An 18,538-nucleotide genomic window follows, 5' to 3' on the forward strand; every position below is an offset into this window, starting at 1 on the left:
AGAGAGAGAGAGAGAGAGAGAGAGAGAGAGAGAGAGAGGACAAAATAAATGAGGTATAAAAATATTTCTTTCCCAGAAAAAATATATTGAATTAATTTCTCTTAGCTATAATCTGGCATCCAATTTAGAAACTTCATTCATTTTCTTCATTTCTATGTATATTTGTATTACATAACCTGTGGAACCCAAACTTCAAGTCCTTATGAACAAAAGGTTAACCTTACCCTTCTTCATTCTCCACTATAATTTCACCTTCAGTTAAATTCTTGGCTTTTGTTTTCTTGGTAACAGGTAAAGAGGATAAATATCAGTGATATCACTAAGTCACCTTGTTTATGTTAATTAACTCTCTTTCATCCATACCATACCCATTTTATAGATGAGTAAACACTCAGTTACATAACTTCACCAAAGAGATATAAATAATACATGTTGAGATCAGGATTAAAAAGAAGGTATTGGGTCCTCCCTGGTGGTGCAGCAGGTTAAAACACAGCACTAAGAAGCTTAAGCCACTTCTGCATGAGCTTGTTTCCCGCCTGCCATGGAGGTGACCACATGGTGTGGCAGACCTCTCCTGATTCGCCCACTGCTCCCCTTAGCAGTGTACTTCGTAGATCTGCCTGTTCTGCTCCCAACTCCATCTCTGGTGAAGCCTCTCACTGCCCCTGAGCCTCTGGCCTGTACCCCAGTTCCGTATGCACAAATAAATAAATCTTAAAAAAAAAAAAAGAAGGTATCTTGACAACTTAGTCTTTAGAAATCTGCATCTAATCATGTTTTTATGTGGAATGCTAACTTGTCTTTTACCAACTTTTACTTCCTTGTTTTGCCAAGGTACTTTTTAAATACTTCCATTCATTTATAACATACTTTGTCTTGTGCTCATCTGTGTACAAGTCTTTCTTAAGTTTTTGCCAAATTCTTGAGAATAAAAATTTTCTTGGTCAATAACAAATAGTTCTTTATATAGTGATGGTGCAAAGTCATTATTTTCAACCCAGGTTAGTATTATGAGTTCTAGACAACATGGCTTCCTAATTATTGGAACTTTATAAATCTCTCATGAAACTCAAACACATTATGTTCAAACTAGATCCATTATTTTTCTCCTTTGTTTAATAATCATTCTTGTAGTTTTCCTGTCATAAGAAATCATGGAATAATTTATTTGTTTTGCCAAAGGAAGTCCTTGATTCTTATCTCATTCCTCACGTACCACTTAACTGTCAATTCTAACTTTTATTATCTCTCAAATATCACCAGTCATTACACTTCAGTATGCCACTATGCCTCCCCAATTATGTTTGTTTCATTCATTTACTAACTGATCTCTTGTGTATTCACCTGCTATAATATGAGAAAAGTGAGTTTTATAAAATACAAAGGTAATGATTTTCTTGCATTAGTCAATTCATAGTCATTTGAATACCTCCTTCTCAAACCCTTGTCCCTATGTTTTTATTCTTTAAAAATAATAGCACTAATCCATCAATATTTCCCGAGAAATTAAGGTCAATGTCCAGGGGTTCCTGTTTAGCCCAGGTTTCCTTTCTATTTATTTATTTTTAACATTTTTTAATTGAAGTAACATTGGCTTATCAGTCTTTTTGTGATTAGAAGTATAAGCTCTCCCCCTTTAGATATTGCCACCATACCATCCCACCACCAAGTACAGATTTTCCACCATTGTCCATTATACTCTCTCCCCACTTTGTTCTATTCACTCCCCTACCCTCGCTGGTAGCCTGAGCAATACAGTCAGATTTCTAAACTTTACATTGGTTTCTCTTTATTTGACCTTTTGTTTTGCTTTTCTGGTCCTATATATGACTACTGAATTATTTCACTTAGCATAATCCCCATCAGTTCCAGCCATTTTATTGCAAGTGGTAATAGTTTATCTTTTTATTTTCTTTTTAAATAGCTGAGTAGTATTCCACAGTATGTATTTATGTGTTTGATATATATATACAATATATAATGTATAAAATATGTTCATATAATATGTAACATATACTTATTATATAAATATATATTTTATGAATATAATGTTTACATAATATTATAATATTTAATATATTATGTATAAAATGTTTATATACATACGTGTGTATATATATATATGTGTATATTACATTTTTCTGATGCACTTCTCTGTCCTTCTGCTCTTAGGATGTTTTCATAGCTTGACTATTGTTAAGTAATGCTTCAATGAGCATAAGAATGCATATACTCCTTTGAATTAGTGTTTTAAAGAGTACTGATAGCAGTACCAAAGTATGAATCATACCTAGAGTCAATGGAATGATTATAACTGAAGACAGTTATTACTCTTGGTGGATTTATTGACAGCCTACAATATCCCTCAGGGAGAAGGAGAGAAAAACTTAGCCATCCCCTCAGGGTATTTACAATGTAAACAGAGCAATTAGAGTCATATTAACAAGTTCCTCAGAACTCTGGACATTGTTAGTGGCCTCCAGATGAAGTGCAGGTTTCTCAACTCAGCATATTTGACATTTTGGACCTTATAATTCTATATTGTGAGAGAAATTTCTTTAAGATGTTGAACAGCTCCCCAGGCACCTTCCTACCAGATTACCATAGCAAACAATCTTTCTTCTAATTGAGCTAAAAGTAAAATTAGTTTGGTGGATGTTTGCTGAAAATACGACTATTCAAAGTTGAAGCAAAGCATAAGTTAGCTATTCTGCCACTGTGAACATGATACCAAGCATCTGATGTCCCTGTTATTGACAGTAAAGTAATTGTCATGAACTATATATGCTTTTCAGCATTTATTCATTTCAAACTTAATGGTTAAAGGAGTTTTACAGTTTTACCTGCTTTCAACATTTTTGGGTTCTCTTACATTCTGTAAGTCATTGGCTGTTTAACAAATACTATTGAGGAAATCTTCAGCATATTTGAATAATTTCAATCATAATTCAATGGAAGGAAGGTCTTCACAAATTCCTGTCGAACTTTTAGATTACCAATTGGGTGAAATCTACTTATTTTAGAAGTTAGTTGCCTGTGTTCTGTGTTTTATGGTCAACATGGTGGCTCAGCTTTGCCCCTAATTCTTAGCAAGGTCTATTCATAGAGTCAGGGGTGAATCTAAAAAGCTAAATTCTCATGAAGAACTTCTCCACAGACTTGGATGGAGGTGGCTCCTCCCTGTGCCTCTAATGACAACAGTATATTTAAAGAGAATGTTAAAGCTCAATTTTTGGTCTGTATAGAAGTTTTAGACTACTGATATTATTAATAGAGATTATACCTATGATCATCATATCTATATTATAAACTAAGTAATATAAAATAGGCTCTGTATTTATAGATTACATTGTTGTTCTTTTAACTATTATTTCTTAGGTCAATTAATTTCAGACAATTCATATAATTCAGAAAAAGATACTTTAATCTCATAGCAAATCTGCCCTTTCTAAAATTAGCATGCTCTTGCATAACCTAGTTTTCACACAGTGAGTCAAAGTAATTTCCCCATATTAAACAGGAATATTCTCTGTAAGCAAGAAAAACAAACATTGACTATCTCAAGCAAATGTGGGTTTACTGGAAAGTGTTGAATTTTCACAGCTACTGGAAGGTTTGGGGAAGCTGAATGAGCTGGATGGAAAATGAGTTGGCCCAAGGGAGAACTGGATGTGGGTTGACTGACCTTTACTAAGTGATTCTGCCACAGCTGGACTCTACAATAGGTGCACAAAGTCTGCAGCACAAAGGTTTTCTAGCCATACTTAGCCCTTAATTTTGGCGTCATTCAGTTTAATATCAAACTAAAAGGCACATGAGTTCATTTGGATAAACTTGGGAGATATGGCCTCACTATACTAGTCAGGATTGAGAGGAAGTTCACCTTAGTAAACAGCAGGGTTCAAATCCTTTCACCACTACAAAGAGTGATAGTAAATTTCTATATCGTCAGATAAAAAGGCAGATTGGATGTTAGATTGTATATGTGTATATGTGTATGTGTGTGTGTATATGTACATACATATATATCTATGTATGTGTGTTCATAGTGTTCATATATATAATTAGATGTATGCATGCATATGTGTACACACAATATGTATACATTTACAATTTTCTTTTACATTAAAACAAGCAAATTAATATCTGATTATACAATGTTGATTAGTTATGTGTAGACAGATACAGATGACTGATAACTGAATGACCAAATGAATAAACCTCATATACTTGAAGCAAAAGACATTTTATCTCAAGTGCTGTAGCTCTCAAAGTCTCATATTACATTTGAATTTAAGTACTGCCTACTTGTAATAGATAGCCCCTCCCCACCAAAATAATAATTTTTGATGCTTTTCTAGCATCTGAAATTCTATGACCATAATACAGAGAATTCTGAAGTGGTTTAGAGTTCTATTGAACTTCACTTCAACTTTCCTCCCTGACCAAAAGCTTCCTTCCTATGGCCAGGTCAGCTGCCATTCTATCTATTCTCATTGCTTTCTTACAAATTGTAGTTTGCAATTGTTTTCCTCTCTGCATTCTCAATAGACTAAGGTCCCAGAAGACAAGAACCAAGGCTGCTTAGTTTGTATTTGTGTCCCCAGCACCTGGCGTTGTGTCTGGCAATTAGTAATCACTTTTAAAACACATGTTGAAGGATAAAGAAAATCAAATGACCATATGAAAAGAATGTTAGCATCATATGATTTTGCAGATATGGCAGTCATTTTTATAACCTGATAGAGTAATCAGACATAGATATAGGCACAATCATTTTGCATATATATTTTGCATATTACATATGCAAAATCAAACATATGTACAGGTAATTTTTAAAAGGTTTTCACATATTTTAGAATTTGAGGTGATAAAACAAATAGGTCATCACCTAAATCCCTCTGTAGAATGAATTACAACCATTGGTTTTACTGAACTTAAATTAGGCAGGGTTAGATTAAGTGCTTGATGTAGGACGATAGAAAAATCTGTACATTTTTCAAAATGATAAAGTCATACTCAGGATGTATTGTAGGTTCTGCCAAAATTAAAGTCACTTCTCTTCTGTGGACTAAGTCAGAAACTATTAATTGCATATTAAGTGTGATGCCAAGCAGTATTTGGATATAAGCCATGCTACTTCTGTTAATGTGTAGCTGGAAGGGTACCCTGGGACCCCCAAACCAACATACTCTAAACAAGTTCTGCCATTTGCTGGGGTGGAGTAGGGGCAGACAGGGAACCTGAATCTGACTTTTTTTTAATGGAGAGTACATTGTTAAACTTCCAATCTTCAGTCTGAAGTTGGGAATCTTCAGTTATCTGAATGGTCCCAGGCTCTCAGACTCAGTACAATGTTATTAAGCAAGATTCCAAAATGTTAGATTTAAGAAGAATTAAATCTGAAAAATTGAAGAGTTAAATTCTGCTTATGTTTATTTTAATATGCCTGTGCAGCCATAAAATCTATCTTTCAGGAAGTACATAATAATTGTGGTATAATTTGATAAAGAATGATGATTGAGACAATTTGTTCATATTCTTCCATAAAAAGGAAAAATGTTACAAAACAATTCCAGGATATTGGATCCTATTTGGTAATTGCTTCAAAAGACCTCTCAAAAGCAAGATGAACATTTATCTAAGCTTGCCCAGAATAGTTCCATTTTATGCCTATCAGCATACTGTTTTAAGGTGATGTGGCATTTATTCTTGGTGAAAGATCTTAGTTTGTCACAGAGAGGCTGTGGTCATTCTGCCAAGGTTGGAGCCAATTTTTTAATTGTATTCCTTACAAGGGTGGATAACTCTCTTTCCTTCCTCCATTGATATTATCAGGTGTGCAAATATTAGTAAAATGAAAGAGGTCTTTCCATTAGAATTAGGAGAACAAATTGAGGTGGACTCAAATCTTGCTTAATGTATTTTCCCCCTATATTCTCCAGATTCAGTTCTTTGGTCTTTGGCAGTCTCACTCTCTCTCTCTCTCTCTCTCTCTCTCTCTCTCTCTCTCTCTCTCCTTCCTCTTGTCTTGGAAAGTTTCAGCTTTATCTGCCTTATCAATTTAATAGAATTAATTACAGCACCTTTTTTCCCCTCCCTCAAAGTAACTTGATTCAGCTACAGTAGGCTTACATCTTGTATCTATTCCAAGGGTTATAGGTTCAAACCACTACACCTGCATACTTTCACACTCTACCAACCACCAGTGCCCTAAAAATCCTCCACTATGTTCCATTGGGCCCCTTACGCTCTCCCCTCAGTATTCCATTCATTTATTGAGGTTGGGGCAGGAAGATCCCAATGCTTCCTTTGCTGCTAGTTGAACAATTGCAGAACAAAACTGTCGAACTCATGTGAAAGCTTTTTAGTTCTCATGCAGGAGAACTTACATCATGGCGTTCATACTCTAAGTAAGCATTGCACCCATTTCCTGGTGAGACCATGCCCTTTCCCCATGACATTTTTGATTTTATGATTACAAAAAATAAGAAGTGGATGTCATTGAACATAGGAGAGGATTTTTAAAATCCTGATGGCAAATTATTTTGTGATTTTAAGAAAAGATATTATATGTCCCTGACAGCCAGGGTGGAGCTGTTGTCTTGGTTTGATAACATACATTGTCAGGTGTTCAGAAATCAGGATGATGGGAACTTTCTTTCATCTCAGTAGTCCTTGAAGTAGCACAGAAACCAAGAGTCTTTTATATCTTAACTTGTCATTAAGACAGATAGGTAATAAAGCTTTAATTTAATTACTTAAAGAGTGTTTATAGTACTTAGCACTATCGAGTGAATAAAACTACCCCATTCTAAAAGAACAAAAAAATCACATCAAACCTTTACAGATGTATTTTTACCCTGCTTAGTCATAGTGATTCAAGTACAATTAGGACCAGACATGGCTCCAGTCTAGTGCTATGTCTATAAGTTGTAAACTCACTCTTTACCTATTGGGGCACACATTTATAGAAAAGTATCCTTTCCAGCACAATGACTGTAAAAAGTTAATGAGCATTTCTAATAGATGGCCAATATTGATCAAACTGATGCTATTTTGTACTATGTGAAATACTATTCAGTGTATTAATTTTGACTCATTTTAATTAAAAGTAGTTCAAATTTGTAGGACTATTACCACTTCCATATATTATAGATAACATAATGACAATGCATTTACTTGAAACAGTCAATTTTACTGAGATAGTATTAATGTTTTATAATAATAGTGTAATTCTACATCTATGATTTAAAAAAAAATAATTGGTATAGTGTTAGGTTTATGGAAAACTTATGGAGATATTCTGTGTGCCCCATATGAGTTCACTCCATTATTAACAATTTATGTCAATGTGATACATTTGTCACATTTAATATCAACACATTATTATTAATGAATATCAACACATTAATATTAATGAATATTCTTACATTATTCTTGTGAATTTTTAAAGAAACTTACCAATGGTTATGCCATTACATTTACTAGCATGTCTCCTTAGGCATCTCTGGATTATGGTATTTCTCACACTGTCTTTTTTTTTGGTGGCCTTAACCACTTGAAGAAGTATTTGTCAGGTATTTTTTAAAATTTTGCAGAGCTGGAATTTTTCTGAAGTTTTTCTCATAAGTAGACTGGGGCTTTGGGGTTATAAGCTTGGAAAAGGAAGATATTATGTAAATATCATCCCCAACATTTCATATTAAGTGTACATATTACCAAAATGAATTTTCACTACTAATATTAGGAATGATGTCTTTTCAAACTTCTTGAAATGCTTACATATAAATCGTAAGGTATTTTGAGAATGCTTTAAAGATAAATGGCATTCTAATCAAATTTTGAGTAGTGGGAACCATCTGTTTCTAGAGAAGTGATGTTTTAAAACCAATTTTCCACTTGACAACAATGAACATTACTAAAACATTCTTTTTTTGCTTATTGTTATATTTTTCCATTGACTTAAATAATTTAGACCTGACCCAATTTGGTTCATATTTTTTCAGATCATCAAGATGCTTTATTGGATCAATTTTAATTATATACAAAAAGAAATTAATTTAGCTACATATAAGGAACTCAGTGTTGGAATGTAAAATAGAGCCTGAGATTATTATACAATTATCAGCATGTAATTATTCTATTCCTTGGGATAAGGTAATAATCATATCTTAATCCCTTTAATCATAATTAAAGAATTTCAAGCATTACTTGCTTTCTACAAGAAATGTTGAAAGTTGCCATGTGAAAATTTAGGACGAATTTTTATAGGAAATATTTTTAAGAGAATAACTTACTCCATTCTTTAGCTGTAGATTTCATATATAAAACAATGTGTGCTGATAATCATTACAAAAGAACAATTCATATTAGAGAGTATGTAGACAGAATACACACTCATCTTACCTGAGATGTTGACACTCTGACACTACTCATCATTTGGGAATTGCTCTTTAGAGTTCCAATATTAGGCAACTACCATGTGCCAAGAAGATAACAGAGGCCCCAGAGACCTTTGCCAATGTGGATGATGGGTACAAGTCACATTTCTCCTTTTCAGTCATTTAGATAAGAATTGGTGCTAGAATTCACATCAGTGGTTTCTCAAGATTTGTGATTTGGACTCTAATCAGTTGGTGAAAGGTAGGGTGACCTCCATGGTATAATGCACTCTGGACTTTGACTTCACCTTTGAGGCTGAATTCACCCTCATACTACCAGGGCTTATCCCTATATGTGGGTCTTCATAATATCCTAAGGACTAAGAAATCTCTCAAAATAGCTTCCTGATGGCAGCTCCCGGTATTTGGCTCTAAGAATAAGTTTTCAGAACAGTACGTTCAGAGTCATAGCAGGCACCAGCAGTCTCTAAACCTCTCTAGAGACTGTGATTTTTTTTTTTTCATAAAGGGATTGTGATTACACGCTATTCAGAGACTGCATTATGATACTTAAATGCCTCCCAGATGATGAACCACGTGTTAGAATTCACTTCCTTTTGAGCCTGTTAAGAAATACTAATATTTATTTTTCAAAAAAAGAAAAACATAATACTCGTAGTTCCTAAACCCCATAACTCTCAATTGGGGGAAAAAAGTAATTTGCAAGTGTTCATACACTTAATAGAAATTCAGCTCCAATCTAAGCTTCTGAGCAATCAATATTCATGCAAGAATGCCTATTTCACAAAATGACCAAAATGACTGGTACTGCCTTCAGTCCGTCACTGTTTTTAGGTTCAGAGACATTGCACAATTTGGCTATCCAAGGTTCTATAGCTAGTAAGTGGTGAATTTAGGGTTTATATTACAAAATTTTTACCTCTAGAACTTATTCCTTAATCACTGCTCTGAATCAAATCTCTGTTTATATCACATAAACATATGAAAGGTTTCATGTTTAAAAGTCTAATAATTTACTATAACTTTAAAATATTTTCAAACTTAATGTAATTAAAAGTTCTTAATTTCAGGTATGTTATGAAACTGACCAAATTGAGAAATTCAAATGGATGGATCAGACATATTACTACTTCAAAGTAGTACCATTTATACATGATGCAAAACTCTCTACTAAGTGCTTTGTACAGGTAACCATTGTGATCCTCTTTATGGCAGTGATTATCAACTCTGTTTTTCAACTAGTAAACTAGACTCAGAAAGGTTAATTCAGCTGTACAAGACCTATTGATATAAATTGTCAAACAGAGATTGTAATATTGAAGGTGTAGATGAAGTATATTTAGTTCTTCTGTTTATGTCTGATTGCATTATTTTTGGGGGGAGAGGGAAAGGTGTTAAGTTGTTTGAGTTCTTTGTAGATGTTATATATCAGCTCCTTATCATATAATATGTGAATATTTTCCCCAATTTATAGGATGTCTTTTTCATTTCAACACTAGTTTATTTCTCTCTACCAAAACTTTTTATTTTGATGTAGTCCCATTCCTCTATTTTTATTTCCTTTGCTATTATAGTCAAGTCCCCAAAGATATCTCTGAAGTCAATATCATGGAGTGTTTTGCCTAAGGTTTTTTCTATGATTTTATGGTTTCAGGTCTTACATTCAAGTAATTAATCCATTTTGAATTAGTTTGTGTATAGGGTATAAGAAAGTGACCTGGCTATATTTTTGCATGTAACTGTCCAGTTTTTCCAACATTATTTGTTGAATAAATTTCCATTTTGCAAATGTACTCCTTTGGCTCCTTTGTCAGAGATTAACTATCTATCAATGTATGTTTACTTCTGGACCCTCAATCCTCTTCCATTGATCTGGTATTTTTTTAACTTCAGCTCCATTCTGCTTTTATTACTATAGCTTTGTAGTATTATTTTTCTATACTGTACTTTAGAAAAAACATGTTAAAAGTTTATTTAAGGCATATGTGTAAGGGATAGGTAAGAAGAGTCTACCTTTCCCTCAATTCCACCTTGCTTCTAGTAAAAATGAAAACAATACCTAGTGTCTTACCTCAGTCAAGTCAGTTAATATCATGGAGATAAACCCCATTGCTTCATACTTGAATATGATGGAAAAATAGCATCTGAACTTTGTAAAATAGACAATCCTTGAGTTTATCTACTTGCTTTCTCATCTATTTACTGGTATTGATTTACAGAAATAATGTAGTGAATAATCTTAGCAAAGTACTTTCAAAAAAGGGTAAACTAACAAACACTTAGTAAATTAATTATCCAAATTCTTTTCACAAACAATGCTATTAGCTACTTGTAACCTGTGGAGTGGACCAACCTTGTTCTTATTTGCTCTTAATACTGAACCTGTAAATAGGGGTGTTTCCTTATTTTCAAATGTGTCATTGTGTAGTTGTTAATATATTCTATTCCATGAAATGTTGCTTTATCTGCTGGCCTATTATAGAAGACTTGTAGGTTTCCATTCTTGAGGCTCTAATAAAAGTATCCATGAATTTATACCAAAAATTTGAGAAACTTTTCACTACAGGGAAACTAGGCTTGTCTTTGCTGTATGATTCAGTGATTGGTTTCTCTTTTTAGAGCCTAAATATTTCAAAAAGAAAAACTGTTCTTCTTACCCTTTCAGCATCAGATATCTAATATGGTAACATGCCCAGATTAAGTGTTCAGTAAATACATTTAAAATGAAGGTTGGTTAGTATAAAAAATGTGATGATACATGCCATGCCAAGAAACCATAAAAAAGCATTATTCAAAACAGTTAAATATGCTTTATAAATTTTAAAACACATCATTACATTGTAGAATGATCATTTTTTATTGTCTTTAAACTGATGTATGACCTTTTTTTAAGTACATAAATTTCTGGTAAAGGGCCGTGCTTTTACTGTGCCCAAATTCTGAGGGGAAAATCATCTAGTGGGCTCATGTACTGGAAGTTAGTGTACTCCAACTCTTGGTCAGTCTAGCGCCAAAAGTAAGCATGTAATACTTTCTAATGGAGGAGTTATACAAATAACTGACATTAAAACAATAAGTCTGTTCTATTAAAAGTAAGAAATGTTATTTTTCAAGCTCTTTTGTTTCTGACATTCAAAACTATAGAGAAACATGAATTTTCCACATTTTAAATTTTGTCTTTCCAGGAACTCCCTGGTAGCCCAGGGGTTAAGTATCAGTGCTAACACTGTTATGGCCTGAGTTCAATCCCTGGTATTTATTATGCAGCAGACCTCTCCTGTCTTGCCCAAAGCTCCCCTTAACAATTCATTTCATTAAATCTGCCTGTTCTGCTCCCCACTCTGTTTCAGGCGAATCCTCTCACAACACCCCCCCCAACCCCGGCCCATATCCCAGATCTTCTATGCAAAGATAAAAATAAACAAATATATTGGCCCTCCCTGGTGGCACAGTGAGTTGAAGCACAGCACTGAGTATCTAAAACCACGTCCGCACTTCCCTACGATTCCCACCTGCCCCAGAGGTGACTTCATGGCATGGCAGACCTCGCCTGACCCGCCCGCTGCTCCCCTCAGCAGTGTACTTCGTCGATCTGCTTGTTCTGCTCCCCGATCTGTCTCTGGTGAAGCCTCTCACCGCCCCTGAGCTTCTGGCCTGTACCCCAGTTCTGTATGCACAAATAAATAAATCTTTAAAAATAAATAAATAAATAAATAAATAAATAAATATATTTTAAAAATATATAATAATAAAATAAAAGTTTCCCTTTCCTTTGATGATTTGTATGTGTATGCATACTATATATATAAACATAAATATATATATATTAAATATTTTATATACATATATATAAATTATGGCAATCATAGTTTTAATTCCTATCAGAGTAGTTTCATTTCTTACTAAATTGAATCTATCACAAACATTTCCCATATTTGTTTTTCCTAAAACACTTTGTTTTAATTCAAAATGGAAATATATTTATGTCCTGACTGTAGAGGGATATTGTTAGCAAATATGAGTAAAACAGTCTTCCACAACCTCATTTCACAGTAATTAGCTTTCCAAAAGTGAAAGTAACAGAGAATTTAAGCATATTAAAAGATGGAGGATGGAAGAGGGTCATGTGCTCAGAGAGACAGGGAAGAACTTGGAGGCTGTTGAATAAGAGGCACCGTCATAGACTTTTAAAAGAGGAAAGCTGAGTGGAATTGCACTGACGGTGGATACAGATGAAAAGTAAAAGGAATTTTAAAAAATACCCTATGAAATTGTCACTTTTTTACTTTAAAATTGTGAAGTTTTAAGTTTAAATTTAAAAATAAAGATGTTTATGGTTTTAGACCTTACATTTAAGTCTCAATACATTTTAAATTAATTTTTTGTCCGGTGTTAGCCATCTAGTTTCATTCTTTTACATATGGTTATTTGATTCCCAGCACCATTTATGAAAGATTTTCTTGTGCCATTGTAAGCTCATGGTGTCATTGTCACAAACTAGTTGTCCTTGTGAGTGTGTGTGTGTGTGTGTGTGTTTGTGTTTGTGTTCCCACTCCATCCTCTCTCCCCCTCCTCTCCACTCTCAGGCTCTCAGTTCCATTCCATTGTTTGCTGCCCCTCTTTTTACTCCAGGGCCAAGCTGCTTTAATTTCTATTGCTTATAGAATCACTCCACTTTTTTGCCTCCTTCTTTTTCAGGAATATTTTTGCTATTTCGATTGGTTTGTTGTTCCAGATAAGTTTTATGCCTTTTTTTTAATTATTTCTGTGAAGAATATCATTGAAATTTTGATAGGGGTTGCATTGACTCTACCTTGCTTTAAGTAGCATAGCAATTTTAACAGTTATCTCTACTCCATCTCTTTGTTTCTTCTGTTTCTTTCAACAATAGTTTATGTCTGTGTATGCCTTTTACCTTTCATATTAAGTATATTCCAAGGCCTCTAGTTCTTTTGATATGAATACAAATGAGATTTTTTTTTCCTTTCTGCTATTTCACTTTTTGCACATGGAAATAGAACAGATTTTTGGATATTAATCATATAATATCCTACCACTTTACTGAATTAATTTATTTCTAATAGCTTTTTTTTTAAAGATTTATTTATTTGTGCATACAGAACTGGGGTACAGTCCAGAGGCTCAGGGGCTGCTAGAGGCTTCACCAGAGACAGAGTGGGGAGCACATCAGGCAGATCCATGAAGTACACTGCTGAGGGGAGCAGCGGGCGGGCCAGGAGAGGTCTGCCATGCCATGTGGTCACCTCCAGGGCAGGCGGGAATCGAACTCATGAGGAAGTGGCTTTAGCTTCTCAGTGTTGTGCTTTAACCCACTGTGCCACCAGGGAGGGCCTCTAATAGCTTTTTAATGGTGTTTTTAATGTTTTCTCTATTATTATGTGATCTGCAAATAGTGAAGATTTACTTCTTTATAGTTTGGAGACTCTAAATTTTTTTCTTGTAAAATTGCTCTAGCTAGGCCTACCTACACTATACTGAATAGTAGAGAGTGGACATGCTTGTGTTGTTGCTGGTATTAGAGGAAAGGCTTTCAGTTTTCACTATTTATTGTGATATTGGTTGCGGTTATTAATATATGGCCTTTAATATACTGAAGTAAACTCCTTTTATACTTATTTTGCTGATGGTTTATTTCACAAGATGGTTTTGATATTGTTGGTTTTACAAGTGTTGGAGAGGATGTGTTGACAGTGTTGGTGGCAATGTAAATTGGCATAATCATTATGAAAAGTAGTGTTGAGAGTCTTCAAATTAAAAACAGAAATTCCATATGATCCAGTTATCTTACTTCTGGGTATGTATCCAGAAATATGCAAAAACAGTAATTGGAAGAGATATATTCAATCCCATGTTTATAGCAAAATTATTTACAGTAGCCCAGAACTGGAAACAACCTGAGTACCTTTAACTGATAGTAGAGAAAGAAAATATCTAAAATAGATACATACACACACAAAATTGAATACTACTCAGTTATAAAATCCTGTGATTTCCCTCAACATGAATAGACCTAGAAGGAAGTATATAGTGAAATAGGACAGACAAAAACAGATACATATGATTTCACATATATGTTGTATAAGAACAAAGACAAACCTTTGGACTCTATGAGCAATTTGTGGTTACCACAAGGGAAGAGTAGGTAAATTGGCACAAAAAGGAATAATGATATGGTGAAGGATAGAATTGAACTTGAAGTTAATGTAGGATATACACATGTTAATTCTCAATGAAGAACATATTATAATGTTATTTCAATGAAAAAATGTTTATAGAGTATGAAAAATAAGTCTTAGTATATGCTTAAATGTTAAGTCGATAATGATTCTGTGAAAAATATTATTCTTATAGTTGAAACTGAAATGTACTAGTAGTAACTAGTAGAAACAGAACTGTAGCAGAAGAACAATTATTTAATGTGCCATTCCTGCCTGGCAAACAGTTAAGGTTTTATTCTTGTGTTTCCTCTTAGGCCTCTGATGTAAGGAACTCAAGGGGAAATAAATTATACAGGATGAAAAGATGGCAATGTTGCCTCCCCCAGGATCTCAGAGTTTTGTCTACTTTACAAAACAGTCTCTTGCCCTTATTGAACAACGTATTGCTGAAGGAAAAGCAAAGGAACCCAAAGAAGAAAAGAAAGATGAAGAAGAAGAAGCTCTAAAGCCAAGCAGTGACTTGGAAGCCGGCAAGCAGCTGCCCTTCATCTATGGTGACATCCCTCCTGGCATGGTGTCAGAGCCCCTGGAGGACCTGGACCCGTACTATGCAGATAAAAAGGTTAGTTTCCTGTGACTGCATGCATGGCATCTCTGTTGGCTTTTTCTATACAAAAGATAATTTAAATTGAGTTTAAGTGGATGTTAGTGAAAAACGACATTGTGACAATGATGTTCAGTAAAATGTATGTGTAGACTTTTCAGAATATGTCCTTTTTCTAATTTTTTATCAAAACTGGTTCTGACAGCCACAAAATACTTTTGGTTTCTTTCATCTTTTAAAATTGTTCAGTGTAATGGTCTGCCTTTTTGGACATGACATAAACACATACAGATAGGAACAAAATAAGTGTCAATTTGAAAATGAAATCTGGAGATATGATCTAGAGTACATGTGCATGGAGGTACCGTTGAGTCATGGGACTATATATGATCACTCAATTAATAATGGAGTTTATAAGAGACATTTCATTTAAGGTGTTGGATAGAAAGGAATTTCAGAGAAGTAGGACACAAATGAAAATATTTTCCATTGTTCAAAAAAGGGGGTTGAGTATCCCATAAAATTACCCTGAAAGTTGTAGGTAAAAGCTGTTAGAATGAACAACGAAAGTGATTTGGTAACTTTGACAACAGTTTGTGTTTGGATGATAGAAAAATCAAAGCAAGGTAGTGGTGGATTACAAATACAAAGAGGAAATTTTACCAGTACATGCATACATGAAATTTACCACCAGAAAGATGGTTCTTGAAGAGCGAAATACACCAAAAATATTTTTTAACAAAAGAGCATGTTTGAAAGTAAAGTAAATTTACTCTCAGATTGAAAAACAATGAATGTTGAAGTACTGTAAGGGTTGATGATTTTAACAGATAAGGTCAAGCTACCATAGATTCTGTATTTGCATTAGGAAAGTAGAACAAAATCATATTGTCTGAAGCCTAAAGGGAAAATGGAATAAATTTAAGAATTCCTAATAGATTAAAGTAAATGTAGAGACATCAGAGGGATATGCCTATTAAATGGTCTCACTATTTTTCACACTTCAAGAGTAGAAATTATCCTTGGAGAGTCCTTGATGAAGGTTGCAGAGCTGAGAAGGTGCTGCCTGTATTAATGAGATGGAAGAAAGTTTGAAACAGCTACTCTAAAGTTTGTTTTACTAGGGAAATGAAGAGAGAGAATTACCATTACTTCTCACACAGCAATACAGTCAGGTTGAAGATGATAAAGATTAGACAGTAAAGGATGAGGAAAGTATAATTTTTTCTATCAGTCCTTTGCCACACAGCACATGTAGACTTATATTTGAGAGGTCAAGAAAGAGTCTAAGTTCCATTTAAACAAAGAATATACATGCATGTTTGAAGTCATCAAGATGCAAATAAGAGGGACTTTTATAGCAAATGACTTGTAGCAATTAAAGAAAGTAAACTTGAAATGTCTCAAGAAATATTTCATAGGATGAAGGTACTTTGTTATGGTAAAGACACATCCACCTCAGTAGTAATTGCTATGAGTATCATAATATATTGCTTCACATTAAAACCATTTAATAGTGCCCAATATAAATCAGAGCATCTAAGAAATCCCAAAATTATCACAAAGCTTCTAATGAACCAATGGATATTATGAAACAGAAAGAATGCTAGTTTGTATTGGGGGTTTGTCAGGCACTAGATTTTTTACAAGTTAGTACAATTATCACATTTTGATGAAAGAGAAATACCTTGATTTTAAATAAGATTAAGTGTTTACAGAAATTAAGTTGTAAATTAATTTACAAAACTATTAAGTTGTTATAGGTATTTAAATTCAGATTGGTTTGAGTCCCTACACCTTAGTATATTTTAGTCTTTGTTATACAGCAACTATCATCTTAATAGCTTTACAAAAATGGATGAGGAGTGAATAAGCAATGAAGCAGGCAAAATAAAAAAGTATTCTCTCATTTTATTGTTTTATTCTGAAAAATTCTTAGCTATGTGTGGATGTCTCCAAAAATGGGGGACCTGGTGTTACTTATCTAGCTACCCCTTCAGGAGGGAAGGAATATTGCTAGGACAATCCTCACCTCAGAGATGTAAACTTACTTTGGCTTGAAATGATTTGGAAAGCAGGGAGAAAATATTTTCATTTGAATGGAGGATAACAGTTTTATTAGCTAATATAAGAGTAGTAATTATGTGATGAACTAGTAAGTAGAGAGTATTTGGGTCAGGGACCTATCATTTTGTCTTGACCACAGCTCCATTCAACAGAATGCCAATAGAAGGATACCCCACATTTGTTCAATGTACTTGGGTGGAAATTGGTCAAACAGAATAATCTCATTTGTAAGGTCCTCAATTCTTAATATGTAGGCAAATACCAAAAGAAATAAGTGAGTCTTGTTATTTTCTTTAGGTTTGGGGCTTTAAAAAATCAAAGGTATCTGTACCTTTTTCTAGATCCTCAAATGTTCTAAAACTTTTTTTTTTTTGATTTTCCACTTAAAAATTTAAGGTTAACTTCTCTGTGTATTAATTCCTTGATGTTGCAAGTTATTCATACTAATTGACAAAAAATTTTATTTCTTCTATATTATAGTTATCACTGAGATTCAAAATCTTAATCCTGAATTGCTCTTAGTTCACATTTTAACTTTTATCTGAGGGTAATCATCAATAGTTTGTTAAAGCAAATAATACTGAATAAGTTGACAATCGAAGTTAAGACTGTTTTTATGTGGGGTGAATGTATAATATGTGGGGTGCATTTTAATACTGTTATGAATATTTTCAGTATAGTGAAAGTCTGTATCTTTAAGAAATGATAAATTACCAGTCACTCTCTGTTCAGGGTTTTTAGAGAACAGGTACATTATCTTACTATTTTCATATCCTTGGTACTTACTATAAAACCTACAATATCAGCAACTGCTCCCACCATTTACTAAGAATTTACAGTGTAAGCAGAAACTTAAGCTCTCAGGCTACTAGGTGATGGCTCTGGTATGTACCGTCAGATTTGTCTGCCTCTGAAGTCTGTGACCTTTAGGTATCATAATTTTTTAACTTTGCATTAAAAATTCTTAGTAAATGAGCCAAATTAAAAGAAGTAATTAATACTATAACATCTACATGCATTTTCTATTAGGAACTTTTATTGAGGTATTATTGGTTTTTTAATTCTGTTTATGATTTAGAGATAGGGAGTCACACCTCTCCAACTAGACCTGCCATGTAAGTAGGATCATCCTACCTAGGATTTTTGAATTTACTGAAAAGGTCCATACTGATCATCCAAATTTCATAGGCATAGCTATTTTCTTTACTTATTAACTTCTGGGTATATAAAATGTGAATCAAAATTAAAAATTTTATTTTAAATTGCACACTATTTTAAAG

The 18,538-nt window shown here is 33.7% G+C and overlaps 1 protein-coding gene across 2 annotated transcripts in view; it reads left to right on the forward strand.

Moving 5' to 3' along the window:
* SCN9A (sodium channel, voltage gated, type IX alpha subunit) overlaps nt 1–18,538 on the forward strand; it is a 123,325-nt gene that overhangs the window by 32,898 nt on the left and 71,889 nt on the right. For both annotated transcript variants that reach the window (XM_012726128.1, XM_012726122.1), the window contains exon 2: nt 14,902–15,209. In XM_012726128.1, the coding sequence (XP_012581582.1) occupies nt 14,952–15,209 (258 nt within the window). In that variant the 5' untranslated portion in view covers nt 14,902–14,951. The remainder of the gene's footprint in view (nt 1–14,901; nt 15,210–18,538) is intronic.

The sequence above is a fragment of the Condylura cristata genome, unplaced genomic scaffold (genome assembly GCF_000260355.1).
Source record: "Condylura cristata isolate star-nosed mole 26May11 unplaced genomic scaffold, ConCri1.0 scaffold00002, whole genome shotgun sequence".
NCBI lineage: Eukaryota > Metazoa > Chordata > Mammalia > Eulipotyphla > Talpidae > Condylura > Condylura cristata.